Source organism: Anser anser (assembly GCF_964211835.1).
Source record: "Anser anser genome assembly, chromosome: 10".
In the NCBI taxonomy this organism is placed as follows: Eukaryota; Metazoa; Chordata; class Aves; order Anseriformes; family Anatidae; genus Anser; species Anser anser.
Genome location: NC_139730.1, coordinates 7,270,675 through 7,286,556, shown reverse-complemented (window position 1 = coordinate 7,286,556; position 15,882 = coordinate 7,270,675). Strand labels below are relative to the sequence as shown.

Here is a 15,882-nt window from a genome sequence, read left to right as displayed (position 1 = left end):
GGAAAAGACTAAATCCTACAAAAGATGGATTTTTTGGGTAGGCTCCTTGGGTCCTGCCCTAGCAGCTCTGTTCAAGCCCAACTCTGCTCCCTGCATAGACAGGACAGGATTGTTTCTGGTCGGACTGGGGGATGGACCAGGCTGCAAGATCCTGGCTGGGGCAGGAGGCATCTTCTGCAGCTCGGCTGCCGCCGCAGCTTGCTTGTGAAGACGAGTGGCCCTGTTCCCCTGTGTAGCTCAACTCCGCTCCCTGGGTTGGGTCTGGCGGCAATTCCCTCTTTTCTGGCTCATTTTCTGCTCGTTTAGTGACCGCAACCTGCTCGCTGCTGTGGCAAAGAAGTGCCACGGGAGGCAAAGGAGGTGTGGGAGCAGACATGGGGCGATGGGGGGCAGCGCAGGTCCTACCCTTAGCCAAGGCTTGTGCTCCACGTAGCTTCCTTTCAAATGTTTGCAAAGTCAAATTACTATAAGGACTTTTCCCCTTTAAATGGAAAAGCTTCTACTGCATGTGAAATAAATAAGCACATGCCCCAAGTTTAACTGACTTGTACGAAAGCCACTTGTTTGGGCTCCACTTCCTTGGTATTTCTCATCGCTCGCTAAGCAACGAGAATCTCAACATCACAACAGCCACGTATGAAAAGAACAAAGATAAAGAAAAGAAAAGAAAAGAAAAGAAAAGAAAAGAAAAGAAAAGAAAAGAAAAGAAAAGAAAAGAAAAGAAAAGAAAAGAAAAGAAAAGAAAAGAAAAGAAAAGAAAAGAAAAGAAAAGAAAAGAAAAGAAAAGAAAAGAAAAGAAAAACAAGTAATCCATATTCCTTCGTAACAGGAACACAAAACCAAACTGGAATCAAATCAGCAGCAAAGACCCTCCCAGCTTTTCTTTTCTAATTGACCTATGTGACAGCTATCCTTACGTAGCAGCAGCTGCATCTAAGACCATATGAGAATAATTACTGTTCCTTTACAGAAATCGTCTTACATTTACAACGAATGCATTTTCCCATATCAGAAACCGCCTCTGAACTCTGATGCAGAAGAATTTAACCCCATCTGTTAAGCGTTAGCAGTAATTGCCAGCTATGCAGTTTATTACCCTCGGAAAACCTTACATAACAGGTCCTACACTTAAAAATAAATCTTTCTAAGTGAGTTTATGAGCTTATGGACTCATGCTGTCATAAACCTGCACGTATATCTGATGCTGACTCTTTTATAGCTTTAAAAGATAGGTATTGCCTAATTTATTGGAATATTACCTGGGGACCACGAATGAAGCCAAAAAAGGTGGCAGCAGTTAACCACACAGGAATTATAATAAAAAATCTTTCACCCTATGTTACTTATGGGGTCCTGAATGTTTTTCAACACTGACTTTAAAATCTGAAGGGTGTATGATATTCCTTTAGTAATCCACACATCCTAATGTGTAAAGGATGCACAAGTTTCCACTGGGGGACTGCTGCCTCTCACTGCATTATCCTAGTGGGCCAGCAACAACCTTCTAGGAACCTGTTTTCAGTGGCCAGTTTTAATTTAATGGCATCATAAATATAATGGCTCCATTTATCTTAAAAGCCTGCTGCCCACATTGACAGCAGCACTCAGCTGGAGCAGGCAGCCTGGGAGCAGCGCCGCACAGCACGCTGTGCCTCGCAGTCTCTGCAGGTCTTCACGGGGTCTGTGGCAGGATACGACCCCTTAACCCTGCCATAACCATTGCCTGCGTCTGCTCTGTGAGCATTAAAATGCATGAAAAACAATGGCCAAACCTACACTGGCTTTAGAGAGGGTGACCCCAAGTGTTCTGCAGCCCAAACAGTGCCCGTCTGCATTGGGCACGGTTGTGAATATTATACCAATTCTGTTATTGGCCTGCATCAGCTTCATTTTTTCCCACTGAGATGGAGGGCTGAGCACCTTTTATTCCTAGAGGCACGTGGCCTGCTATAGCTGCCCCTCTTGTGTCTTCTGAAAGAACAAAAGGGAAGAGGGAGAATCTTCACAGGGACTTGGTGATGTGTTAGATGGGACTTACTGTCCACAAGAGACTCAGGTAAAACCAGTTCCTTAAAAAAATTATCAACAGTCCGGCAGGGACTACCTTCCCTTCCATTACACCAAATGAGGAGCGTCTACACCCCTTTTTAAACCCTGGGTTCTGTTCTCTTTCTTAATACACAGTCAGAGCAATAACGGCTGTGTTTATTTTGCAGTCAATGAGATTTAACACTCCAGTAACTCCTTTAACAATGTCCTTCCTATAGAAAGAGGTGGTGACAGTTCAGATGGAAGACCTGTCCCAAGGTATTTCCATTCGCTCTAATTAGCTTTGAGTTATTCCTTTTGTCCTCTGGAAAGCTACAGTGTACCGTAGGTATTAAGTACTTTCATCCTGAAAGTTAATTGAAAATATGTAAGTTAGGAGAATGTTTTTACTCCTATGAGTGAAAAAAAGAAGAGTGGTTAAGAGTGACATCCTCATTTTTTTTTGTTTTATCACACTCTGTGTGAGCAGGTGCAAAGCAAAGCAGATTAGCTCTCCACTCACCTCCTCTGATTGATTTCTGCCTCATTGGTGGCGTTCTTCCCCGGCCCCCAGCTGTGGCGACGGAAAGGTGACAGCGGCCGCATGGAGTTTCTCAGGACGGAGGAAGGAGTGGGCACATCTGTGATGCTGTCCAGTTCCTCGTCCTTCTCTCCCAAGCCGGCGGGCTCGCCCTCTCCTCCCTCGGGGGTTACCATGCTCGTGCAGCTCCCATCCAGGCTGCGCCTGTCCTTGGGCTGCACGAAGCTCACTGCAGGCGGGAAGGGAAGGGACGTGTCACTGCCCAGGGACGAGTTCCTTTCCAAGGACATGGTGTCATCCGCGGAGGAACTGGAGCTGGTGATATCACAAGCGGACTGCTCCTCCTCAGGCTGCTGCGGAGGAGAACAAAAAACAAAATGAAGGCGAAGCTAAGGGAGTACATTTAATATTTAAAAGAAGCATTGCTTTTAATAAATGTAAAGAACATTTATATTTCATGTGAACTGAGAGGTTTCTTAGTGGAGAGCATGAGGTGAAATTAGCAGTGACAGCAATGAGACTTTTTGCTCTGGTTTCAAAAGAGGTTGAAACGCATCCCGTGAGACCCCAGCTGCCATAACCCCGGGCTCGGCTCCTCTGCGTGCCTTTATCTCTGTGTTATCGCTCTCCATGCTGCACAGAATCCTGCTCCTGCCATTTCTGGCTGAACCTGTTATCAGTCAGGGGCAGAAAACCGCCAAAGATTTACCAGGTGTTAATGACAGAGAGCGATTAAGGGGGAAACGGGTCATGGGGACTCCCGATGACCAACACCAGGTTCTCCTCGGTGATCCGGGACAGTTTGCACTTTTCAGCCAGGAGAATTCAAAGGCAACACACTGCTCTGCTGCACCGCGCAGCGCAAAAGGAACAATTATTCAGTAGCAGAAACCAGACGAAAGTAAAGGCTTAAATCCCCGTCCCCTGCTACTTTCCATTAAGCAAAAAGTTAATGCCAGGGTTTGCAGCGCTTTTTTTTCAAATCCGACTGTAATTGAAAAATACTGTTCCACAGCATCAGCCCACAGCATTACAGGTCTCGGTTCACACTGCAATTTTTGGTTTAGTTTGTTCCAAAAGCCGTAAGCGGAACCCAAACTGGTTCTCTTTGGCAAAAGGCCACGTGCTGACAATACAGCCTAGAAAGAGCCCATGGTTATTCTGTGTTCCCCGTGGCTAGGATAAAAAACACAAGCATGTATCTGACATCACCTTCAGTCCGAAATGGTGTCTGCCCCGAGGGACTGATGTGGGAAGTTTCAGTTTATCCTCCTGCAGAGCCCTGCACTGTATCATTTAAAATAATAATAGGCAGAACGATCTGTCAGATCATATATAATAGACTATTCACCAAAGCCACAGCAGCTAATTGTCCTCAAATAGCACGCTCGGTGGTTCTCAGCAGAAGCTGAGCATTCAGGGAGCCGCAGTCTGTCAGCTCGCCTTTGGCAGAGGACAGCAGAACACAAATCCTGTTCTCGGAAGGGCGATGGACGCTGCAACCCACGCGGGAGAGGATGAGCAGCATCCTCGCCTCCTGCTCCCGTCGAGCCCAGCAGTGTGAAGGGCTCCAGACACTCTGTGCTTTTATGGGTGTATGTTATAAGGAAAAAGCTTCCTGTTAAATCAAATAAAAAGACGCCGAATTGTTCCTAAAGTATTCTAATCAAGCATTTCACAGTGTAACGGGAAGCCCCGTTTCAGTTTTGGCTGCTTTTTTATTCTTCCTTCAGTTTAACAGGTAGACAATAATGTTCCTAAGGTGGTTTCAATAAATGCTGCCACACTATTTCCCCTCTCTCATTCATCAAAAAGGAAAAAAAAAAGACAACATGCACTGCACAATACCTGCTTTTAACACCCAATATTAAACAGCACAGTAAAAATACACCCGAAGGCATTCCTTTCGTGGCAAGGAATGTCAAATATTAACCATGAATTTATGCAAATTATAGTCATATTTTACCATAACTTTAAAGTATTGGATTTGACACACATTTAAATAGGAAGTGTAGGTTAAAGCCAGAGAGAACTGAAATTCATGCCCTGCAAAGTTTTTGATTATGTTTGGCATTATTCAAAATAATCTGATATTTGTGTGAGTCAGGATGAGAGCTTACTGAATTGCTTAAATCCAGACAAATTAAGGAGTCATTATGTGGATAACACTCCTTCAGCAGAGGAAGCAGTCTGCTTTGCTTTCCTGAGACACAGGAAAATAGTGTTAGACATCGGGACAGCACAGCTGGAGGAGAGATGACCACACGCCAGCTGTGCAGTGGAAGGATGGGACAGTTCGGGAGCATTAAATTTGGATTCAAATCTAGTGACAATAGTGCAGAACACCGAATTATACAGGGGAGCATTAGCTCCAGAGTAAAAAAAGTGAGTTTTTATTTCCCCAATGAGAAATACTGCACCAGTTTAAAAGGCAGAACAAAAAATGCTTCTCTAGGGGGGAAGATTTAGGATTTCTATTGTAAAGTGCAGTTCAGAGAGATATTTGAAAATGTGCAATAGATTTAGTCCACTTCAAGTCTTACCCAGAGCATCCGACAGACCAGAGAACACAATAAACAGTTTCCTTGAACTTGTGGCCCATGTGTACTGCTATAAACATTGTTCTTCCTTCACTTAAATGATCTGTGGGGTTTTTTGTTTGTTTCTTTTTCTTTGTTTTTGTTTTGCTTTAAACAAATGAAAATAGTTAATATGAAGGACCAGGACTCTGGAAAATGCCAAGTGTGGCTGACACATCTAAGGAATATCTATATCGTAGCCACCCCTGCAAAAAATTAGTTAGCTGGCCAAGTGCCAGTAAATATATGTTGCTGTTTAATCCTATTTGAGTAAGAAAATTCCCTGTTTGCAGAACGGAAACAGCTCTCTATTTTGTTCTTTTCCTACAGGAATAGCGAACCATTAAAAAAATATCAATTTTCTTCAAGTTAGGCTTGCTGCATTGCACCTCAATTAATTCAACCTGTAATTATGACCATAATACTGGTGTCTCTACAGACATGCTACTGGGCACTTTCTCTTCTGTCAGAAAACAATATTTTGTGAGAACTAGTAAGAAAAAAAAACAGGAAAGACGTAAAAAGAGAGCTTTAGAGAAAGAGCATATATAATCTTCCTGAATAGGGATAAGAGAAATCAGTAAGACGGTAGGGGGGTGTAGGATAACTTCTTTAACTAAATCCATTCATCTGTAAGAGGTCTTGATAAGAGAAAGTGAAATGTGCTTTCAATTATTTTCTTGACGACAACAAGCAATAAGCTGAGAGATGAACTTACTCTGTCCCCTGATTTTCCATGTGACAAAGACATTAATGGTGTCATGGTATATATGGAAAATCAAAAAAAAAGACCTTTGCATCCTAAACTTTTTTTGGCATGCCATTAAGGGAGACAACTTTTTCAGTTGGCTTGATACATAACCTAGCAGAATCATTTATCACTCAAATCTGCTGTTGGCTCCAGGATGCCCAAAGTTCACTGTAGCGAATCCTATAAATTATTTATCACTGTGTTTATGATTTGGAGTGGAATAGCTTTCCCCCGCTGAAAGCCCCTCTCTCCAAACTTTAATTTCTGAGGATTTGGTTTCTGTTTCTGAAAGAGAAACAGTAACTCCAAGAAAATAAATACAAAAGATTTATGGATTTGTGTATTTCCTTGATCAAACCAAAACAAAGGCAGAAACTAAACATTAAGTTGCAACCCTTTTCTTTGACAATGAGCTGCAGGTCCCTGACTTCCCAAGGGCCTTGCATCTGAATCAGTTCCCAAGGGGCGCATTTAGAAACTTCCTAGTAACGTTGAATTTCAGTGGCAGGTTAAAAGTTAAGATGAGCAAAGCGTATGGGCTACGCCCCAGGATGTTGCCAGATGATTGTGAGAAATGACCTTATGCAGCATTAATCATCCGAGAAGAAGGGTGTTGCAAAGTCTGCCCAGACGGCTGGGTAGAGACAGAGAAGGAAGAGGAGGATGACGAGGACATGGGAATGAAGCACTGACGCAAAAAAAAATAAATAAAAGAAATTATTCTGCTGGAGCTGTAGACCTCACGTTGGAAGTGGTTTCTGGATTTCAGCGACAGCCTCTCAAGTCTGAAAAAACGAGCCAGGTTTTAATGCTAAAGGTATCTGAACCCGGGAGCTGATGTTACGCAGCTCAGCATGCATCATTCGGTGCGAAAAAACGAGACAGTGAGAAGGCGGCAATGAAAGCCCCCACCTAACATCAGAGACACTCTAAGGCACCTGCAGATTTCACGACTCCACAGACCCCAGTTCTTCACAGTCCTGGAACAGAGCCAGGGCTTAAAGTCCATGAACTTCAAGTTATTTTTATGGAAGCATCCCAAAGAGCCTGGCTAAACAGTAGTTCATTCCTCCCCAATTTCCTTTAATGTATTAAACAGTTAAGAGAGAAGGAGCAGCTTGTAAAACAACAACCAAACTCTAATAGATGAAAGTTCAACTCTTGCTCCATACAAAGGGGAAACAAGAACAGGACCAGCAATACCACTAGCAGTCGTGATACTGAAAGGCTTGAGATCCGCTTTTTGTTCATAAACATATCCTCTCTTTCCAATTAAATATGAAAATTGTAGTACTTATTAGGGTTATAACGAATTGACTACAACCGAGAAATGTATAGTACTCTGCAGAAGAAAGATTAAATCCAGCACTTATTTTAACGGTTATTAAAAATATTTGTAACCTCCGCTTCCACCAGCTGTGCTCAATAGCCTAGATAAAGGGCTAGGCTGAATTAAGGACCAAGCTCACTACTCTAAGCGAGTGTCTCTGGTCCTTATATAAATTACTGTAACTGTAGAAAAGAAGGGACACAGGGAATTGAGTTAGCCAGCAAAGCGGAGACCAAAAAAAAAAAAAGTGAGTAGGGTTGTGATTAGCTTTGAATGACGTCCTAAACCTAACTTTTAAACCTTTTGAACTTTACGCATTTCTAGACAAAGCCTGCAATCCACCAAATGATGAGAACAATGCAAGGGCTGCCAAATTAAGAAAAGGTTTCCCTTACTACAAAGAAAATTTCCTCACTCTGCCTTTTCTTCATTGGCAATTGAAGATCCACCTCCCCAGTACCTCCTCCTTTGCCCTGCAGCACTCCCACTACGTAGCACTACCTATTCGTTTTAACTTTTAATTTTTGCTTTGCATATTTGGAGAGGCGAACTTTCCACATAAAAGAAAGGGAAAAAGCTAAAATTCTGTATGTTATAAAACGTACTGTGTTCTCACAGCGCTATTCTCCCACGCATCCCCATACAACCATTAAATCAGACTCAAATGACAAAGTCTGCTGTTGTAATTCATTCTACACAAGTGAATTGAAGACAGTCTTCTGCTCTGCCAAACAGCCTTATGCTCTCAGAATCCAGGGTCCCCCAGCTCTTTGGGAGTAAGATGGGAAAGGGTGAGGCTGGTGAGCTCTATGCCCTACCACATGCATTAAGGATGACTTTACTGTTCATTTATAGCACATGAGATCACTTAGCCCAGGCTGTGGTGTTTCCCGTCCCGCTGGAAAATATTCAACATCATCTGATTTGATTTATCCATACAGATTTTTTTCTCTCATTATATATGCAAGCAAAGTGTGAAACCTAGTCTGAAAATGTAGTTTTTCAGAGCAGGAACAGTGACTGCTCAAACAGGTAACTCTGATCTAGTTAAAGCCACACAATCTAAGCAGAAGTTTCCACGGAGCCGCAACCAATGTGGTGGATGCTCTAAGGAAGTTCATGTCCTCTTTCATTCTGCACCATTTCCTGGGTGCATAAAACTATCCATTACAAGCAAGAGGACTTCTAAAAAGCAAAACCCAATTGCCCTCCAAATACGTTTGGGCTGCTCTTTTGCAGATGGCCGAAGACCAACAGGCAACGCTGAAGTGAGGCATCCTCTGCTCAGGAGGCTGATCTGTACCTCTGGTTTCGCCCACTCCTCCCTCCGCTTCTCATCCATGAGCAACACAAAGGGCACAGAGATGACTAAGGTTAGTAATGACTTCTGTTGTTGATTTTAAGCAAACTTGAAAACATTTTCCTTCTGCTTGCACGCAAAAAGGCATTAAAGGTATGTTACCCTGGCAACAAAACTGTTCCCTGGAATTGGCCTTAAGTATTTAGAATGAGCGTTTCCTTCCTATTAAGGGAGTCACATTGAATTTACAGAAAAACACTGGTTCTTCTACGAATTACTGTATATGATTCTGAAGGTGTCAGTGCAGAGGTCACGTCTGCTGGAGAAAAGCTCTTTGTTACATTAGTTAAAGATGGCTTTCATACAGTCTGTGCAGTCATTAATGAAGAAAATCCACTTTTTCAACTGTTTCCCTAACGTCTGATTTACTTTTGGACAGTCACAATTGCTTTCATCTTTTCAACATCAGGGGGCTGCACAGTTTTTGGAATTGTGCTGCAAGTAAATACATCCCTCGTGTTGTTGCAGCTGAAGAGGGGACCAGATCCTTCCCATCCATCCCGTTCCAGGATAATCACTTCCAGGTTTCTAACTCACCAGCGAAACCAAGACAATTAAGAGCTTACAGTATGGCTTTATAGAATCAGGCCTCAGAACTTTTTGAACCATATCCCAGTCAGACCTTCCTACCTTTCCAAAGACAAGGTCTTCCATCCCATCACCAGGCAAGGGGAAGAGGTCAGACTCGCTCCCGGACTCTCTTTTAAGGACACCCTGTGATGAGGCACAGACGCTGCTCAGCCCATCCTCCAAGAAGTTCTCACATTCTAGGGGAGCAAAGCAGAAAGAGTTATGGTCTGATGTGTTCTGCGGCATCCAAACATCCAACCTGCACACACTCAGTAAATCTAAAGGCTTAAAACAAGAGAGCAGCTTTATAAATTGAGTTCACTTCCTAAAAATCAGATGGCAAATTTATAAAGGATTTATAAATTTTTTAAAGCTTGGTATGCATCATCGAAGTACAACACACAAACAGAAATTCTACATTAAGCAGCCATCTATGCTTGTGGTTTCAGGTGCCGATAAATATGCTATACATCAGGTACCCCCACACTGAGCATAACAGGATTATTTCCTTCCTATTGATTGCAGCAATTGCAAAATTAGATTCATATTCAATAAATGTATAAATATAAGTCAACAATATTAACTTTCTTCCCCAATTAAAAACGATTAATTCCCTCTAACTTTCAAATGCCAAGGTACTTTGAAAATGCACATCAATCCAGTTACTTGGTTACCTCTATACTTCTCACTGAAAAAACAACTGTATGGCTTCTATGACAAGTTTTACTTTAAGACTCCAAAATCAAGCACTATTTAAAATTTCACAAGCTTTCATAGCTCCCAACATTTAAATCTAAGCATATTGAATCCCTTCCTTCTGTGTAAAACGCTTCCAGCTGTTTGTAGCAGGGTGATTAGCAGCACAGAAATAACCACAGCCATCGAGAAGGGCCGTTCTTTCCAAAAACTTTAACAGACATGTGTCTGCATCAATAACGTCTGTATATCATTTCATTTTTTTTTAGCCTTCGGGGAAAGGTATTAATGACAGTTTTGGCAATAACTGTGCATTCTTTTCGCCCAGCTAAAATTACTTGCTGATTATTAGTATATTTTAAAAAGAAAGGTGTTGTTTTTCAACCTGCTGTAGCTAAACAAGATACCTCCAAAACATGTTTAGCTCCCTGGAGAGGAACAAGGCCAATAAAATTTTGGTTGGCTCTTAAATTACAGTCGATAAACTCCATCCTTGGCTATGGCAGGCTTACACATCCACACAGGGTTGGGTAGGGTAGCTCAAAGCCACATTTTTTCTTTCCCTACCCTTACCTGGCCTGAATCCAGAACTGTGCCTGACAGCAGCTATAAAACACCCCAGCCGATGGGAGCGAGTACATGGTCGGAGGAATAACGTTAAGCTAGCTCTGGTCTCTCACAGAAGCTCAAGCTCACTTTAAATGTAATTAAAATTCATCCCTAGATAAACAGCGGATTTCAGCTTAGGGGAAACAGGCTCCGTGTTTGTAAGTCAGGAGCGCTCAGTGGTTGCCCGCGGGACGGGACGTGGCTTCTCCATGGGACAGCACTGCATGAGCCTCCTGGTCCCCGTGGCACCACCCGATGCTGCTGGGAGGTGACTTTTTGGACCCAGGGCAGTCGGAGGGATGGAGGCAGGGTGGAGGTGCTGCCTCCAAGGGCACAGGGACGGTGAAGCCGGCTGGAAACCCCATCACCCCAGCGAGGAGTTTCCACGCCGGGGAGAACTGGAAAAGCGCTTGTTGGAGGAGGCGCGAATGTTCCCCCGGCCTTTTCCCCGTTCAGTAAACCTGGAAAATCTGAACTGCTTTTCCATAATCGAGAGGGGAGAGAAGAAGGAGGGAAAAAAAAAAAAGAAAAAAGAAAAAAGGGAAAAGCAAAGAAGAGACAGAGCGGCTGTAAGGGAGCGGGCCAGGATGCGGCCGGCCGGCCAGCTGGCAGCCGGCAGAGCTTGTCCAAGCCCAGACTGAAAAACAAAGGGGCTCGAGCCACGTTCCAGTGGAAAATGAGCGGGGACGGTCCAGCTGCGCCAACGAACCAAGACCTCACCCAGCCGATAAATAACAAGTGGCAGCGAAAGGCTCTGCAGGAGCCACCGAGGGACAGCACGGGGTGGAAGAGGGCAGAGGACAGGAGACAGCAAGGTGGGAAGGACAAGGAGGAGCAGAGAGAGAGGGGGAACACCCCACACCTCACTTCATTTGTGCTGAGACACTGATCTCCACGCCTTGACTCTTCCCTCACCTTTCAGAGGGTATTTTCGGTTGTTCGGGGGGCATCTATTTCTTTATTTTTATTTTCTCAGCTTGTTGGGTTTGTTCTGTTTGTTTTGAACTGCGCACACATTGCACAATGCCGGGCTCCATCCCTCAGCCGCTCCCACCCGTGACCTGCCAAGCCCCGGTGACAGCACTGTCATAACACTGGCACCCAAAGAACGGCTCCATCACACGTGCACCGCCCGCTGGCTGCACACGCATCCCTTACAGAGCAACCGCGCTCATCTCTTTCTCTCTGTGGAGATTCGCACAAAAATAAAATGATGGTAGCACACTTCTGCACGTGATACAGAAGGGAAAAAAAAAGTTACACAGTAAAAAGCCCTAGGAAGAAACTTTCCAAGCGATTCTTTTCCAAAGCCTCATGTCCTCCAAGATGGGGCTGAGTCCCCTAATTGCATGCTGATAGCTACGTAGCTGCCATGCTCCTCAAGGCTTTTAGCTTCAAAAGCAGGAGCAGAAAATGTGAAGCTACAGTTCCTGAAGTTACTTTGCAAGATTTGAGGACTCTATCCTTACAAGCAATTTCGGCAGGACTATTCAGCCAGTGAAAAAGATCTAATTCCTTATCAATTTGTGTCCTTTTACGTTAGCCACATTAGGAGAGCTGTTGGTTTTATTGCTGCCACATGCTGTCAGGTTTTTCCTTCCCCTCTCTACTTTCGCAGCATGAGAGCTCACTCAGGGCACAGTGCTACAGTGGGACACGTGAGCATAACTCCATTATTTCTAGAATGCCAGGACTTGCAGAGCTGAGATTTTCCTGCTGCTGCAGGGAAGAGAGCACATTTTTCTCAGCATGTTAAAAACCTGACTCATTGTGTTACAGACACATATTACTGTAATTATTAATTAATATTTATGTACCGCTGATTATATAATAAATATTATATTTCTGTAGTATAATATTGTATTAGATAATTAATAAGTATATAACTAATATTGATCCATGTGAATGGATGATTACAGTTTCAACAAGTCAAATGAGCCCATGTAATTTTGCAGCCAAATGGAGCGTGATAAGCTTAAAGCTTAAAGCTTAAAAATACCCTATCTAGATGCAAGGGATGCAGGGAAACAGTAAAGAGGCAGCATGGTGATATTGCAGGTTCTGTTGTAAAACACTCATGAAACAGCTATTCACTGATAGTGGCTATTTGAACCTATACTTCACAGGAAGTTTTCTTCTTCCCTTTTTTTTTTTTGGTCAAGGAAAAAAAAAGTGTTTATTTCACTTTGATAGGAGCTAGAACTTCTACCTAGAATAAACCCCTCAGGTCAGTCACCTACAACATTACTTCTTAGCCTATATTCTGAAAAGATTGGATGTGAATCACTTCAACAGTGATTAAATCCTTATTTTTCTATCTCCTCAGATAAACTGAAGGTGATTCAGGTGAGATCCCTGCATGTAATGACAACAAAGCAAGAAGTGTCTACTCAATGAAAAGTCCAAGCAAAGTCTCCATTCAGAGCCCAGAAACATTACTGTATTTGTTTTGAACATGCATAATTCAATGAAAGGAAATGCTTTTTTTCTTATCTTGGACACGAACCCCTCTTTGAAACTTGCCAGACAAGATTTTCTGTCCCTGTGGAAGAGACAGAGAGCACCCGCCAGCACGCAGGGCTGGTGGGTAGGGTGTGGGAACGATGGCTCTGAACAGCCTTTCTGTTTCCTGAAGTCTGGAAATCATGGGAACTTTTAGGAAATAAAAAAATAAATAAATAAAAAAAGAAACAAAACAAAACAAAAAATTGAGCCACTGATTTGGATCTAAAGAAGGATTAAGAGAATTCATATTTGACTTTTTTTTCCCCTTTTATTTTATTACCATGTCGTCTAGAAAACAAAAGTTTTCTCTATCACACCTTTCTTTCAAGCTTATCGAAAAATTGAAATACTGAAGTCCTTCAAGTGCACAATTACTTAAGAGGGTGACACGCCACCCAGCTCACTACAAGTCAAGTGCTGCAACCATGTGCTAACAATGACTCACGACAGATTCATTACACATTTTCTTTAGTTTACGTATTTTTCCCCGCTGAGGTTAGGATGACAAAAAAAAAAAAGGGCAGGAAAGGCGAGGAAAGCAAGCAAGGAGAACCACAGGGCTGCTCTCCTGCCCGCGTGCTGGCCAAGAACACACAGCTTACCTGGAGACTCCCTTGTCCGCTTGCGTTCCAGCAGCGAAGAGTCGGGACATGGCTCCAGCGAGCACCAGCTTTCACGGTTTATCTGAAAAAATCGGAAAGAGCAAATCAAAGAAAGGCCACTTTTGCTATCATCCTTTAGCCTCTTCTGCGACTTAATTCTGCATTGACCAGCAGGTATATACTTCTGGCTTGATTTTGTCCCAGTAATAAAAACTTCAAAAGTAACTTAATTTTTTTTTTTTTTTGCATCACTAAACAAACCATTACAATATGCCAAAAGCTGTATTTCTCCGTGGAAAGTATGACTTAAAGTGGCTTCTGCTCAAGGCAGGAGTTCAGAGGGAGGATGAGCCAGCGTTTAAGCTACTAGTGGAGGACTCGAGAAACCTGGCTTCAATTCTCACTTCCATTTGCAGTGGGACTGCAGGCAAGATACTCCTCTGCCTTCTGCCTCAGTTCACTATCTAGGGGACAGCAATTTCTTACCACCCATATTGCTGCAAAGTTAATTACCTTGAAGACAGCAAGGAGGTCTGATAGCGTAGAAATGAGGGCTGTGGAAGTGTCCATGTCACGGTGAGAACCAGAAGTGCTTTGTATGTGACTTCGTGTTTGCATTAATTGCAATGACGACTGTGTCAGAAAACCCCGTTCTAACACTAAGCCCGGTCACATGGTTTATTTCAACATCAGCCTTATCGTCTCACCCTGTCCCTCACCCTCTCCGTGACTTCCAGTCTTTCAGCAGGGATGACTGATCTGCTCTCGGCCTTCTTCCCCCTTCTGCCTGTGCCTTACTCATCCTCACTTGGGTTGTTTTGTCCAACATCGACTCTGAAGTTTGTTGGATTATCCACAACCCTTGGCTCACCCAGCATACAATTCCCACCACTTCTGTCTGCAACTGGTAGAGTCTGTAGACCCCTTTGCCCTCTCTCCTTGCCGTTCTGCCTTTCCCAAACACAAATCTCACCCGGACCACCTCACCCCAACCCAGAGGTTTTTTCCCTCCTGCCTAGCCGCTCCTTGCTTGCCTCCACACACACGATCCCACACGTTCTAGCTAAAAGAAAGCCGCTGAAATGGATGACCTTGTCTTACTTTACATGACAAATGTTTCTCCTCCCCTCTCTCTGGCTTTCCTTTCCCCCATCTCTGTCAGACAGAGAATTTTTACTACTTATTTTTTGCCTCTTGCCCTTCTCCAAATTTCCTCCGAGATCCTGCTCCGTCCTCGCAGGCCCTTGCCAGATTCTTATCCCTTTGATCTTCTCCTTTCTCAAAAAATCTGCGACTCCCCTACCCTTGACAGGACTTGCTGCTCTAAGGACCCCCGTCCCTTCCCTTCTGGCCGAGCCTGAGGAGCGCGCCGCTTGCCGTGGTGGCCTGGCTGCAGCCCCTGCCCTGCACCGGGGGGGCTCCTGTCAGCCCCTGGTGCCCTCCCGCTCACCACACCACAAAGTCAGCACTTCCCCGAGGCCCGTCAGCTAAAAAGTCAGCTGCACATTTTTCTTCCGTAGGTTTTGTCCTCCTCCATACTTGCGTGATGACAAAACGGGGTTGGGAGGGCCTTTGACAGGTCAGCTAGTCCCCTCGTGCTGCTCCAAGTCGGGCTCGGCTAAACCTGAGAGGTCTGAAAGCAACGCGCCCGTAAAATCCTCCAGCAGCGAGGGTGCTGCGACCTCCCTGGCCAGCAGCTCCTGCTGGGGGAGGCAGGGAAGGAACAGAGCGGGTCTCAGAGGGAAAAAATGAGTCTCTCAGGAGAGCCAAAGACCTCATGCTGTACCGGAGCGAGGTCTCGAGGTGACCTCAGTGCACGGCCCTGGATGTCTCTCCCCACTTCCAGCCATTTTACAGACTGGTTTTCTTGGATGTGCACACACTTTGGACACTTGCCACTAACTGCTCCTTGCCTCTGCTCACCGAGTCCTCATACATATCCAAGATCTCATATGACCCTAGTACACATACATACAAGATCTCATTCTTCCCTGCACCCCTACTCAAACCATACACATTTACACACGCGTGTATGCCACCTTCTCTCTTTTCTGCTGCCCCACACCATCTCGCTGATTGCACACAAATACAGGCCTCAGCACAGCACCTCCATTAGCAAGCAGTTACATATACATTAAATAAGGGGTGGAGAGGAAAAGAGGGGTGGTAGAGGGGTACTCTGAAGTTTGACAAAGGTTTTTGTAAGCAAATACTCAAAAGAACGATCCCTTATTTTCCAAAGTGACTTAAAGGTGTTTAGTTTTAACTGCTGCACGGAGAGTGGGTCACATTTCTGCTTCTTTCAGTGGAA

The 15,882-nt window shown here is 44.1% G+C and overlaps 1 protein-coding gene across 9 annotated transcripts in view; it reads right to left on the bottom strand.

The window, feature by feature from the left end:
* The window catches only part of AKAP13 (A-kinase anchoring protein 13), a 218,535-nt gene that overhangs the window by 52,208 nt on the left and 150,445 nt on the right, over nucleotides 1–15,882 (bottom strand). For 8 of the 9 annotated variants that reach the window (XM_083850425.1, XM_083850427.1, XM_083850428.1 and 5 more), the window contains exons 11-13: nucleotides 13,572–13,653; nucleotides 9,220–9,356; nucleotides 2,552–2,922 (exon numbers count right to left, since the gene is read on the bottom strand). In XM_083850425.1, the coding sequence (XP_083706551.1) occupies nucleotides 2,552–2,922; nucleotides 9,220–9,356; nucleotides 13,572–13,653 (590 nt within the window). The remainder of the gene's footprint in view (nucleotides 1–2,551; nucleotides 2,923–9,219; nucleotides 9,357–13,571; nucleotides 13,654–15,882) is intronic. The other variant, XM_083850426.1, reaches the window with a different exon arrangement.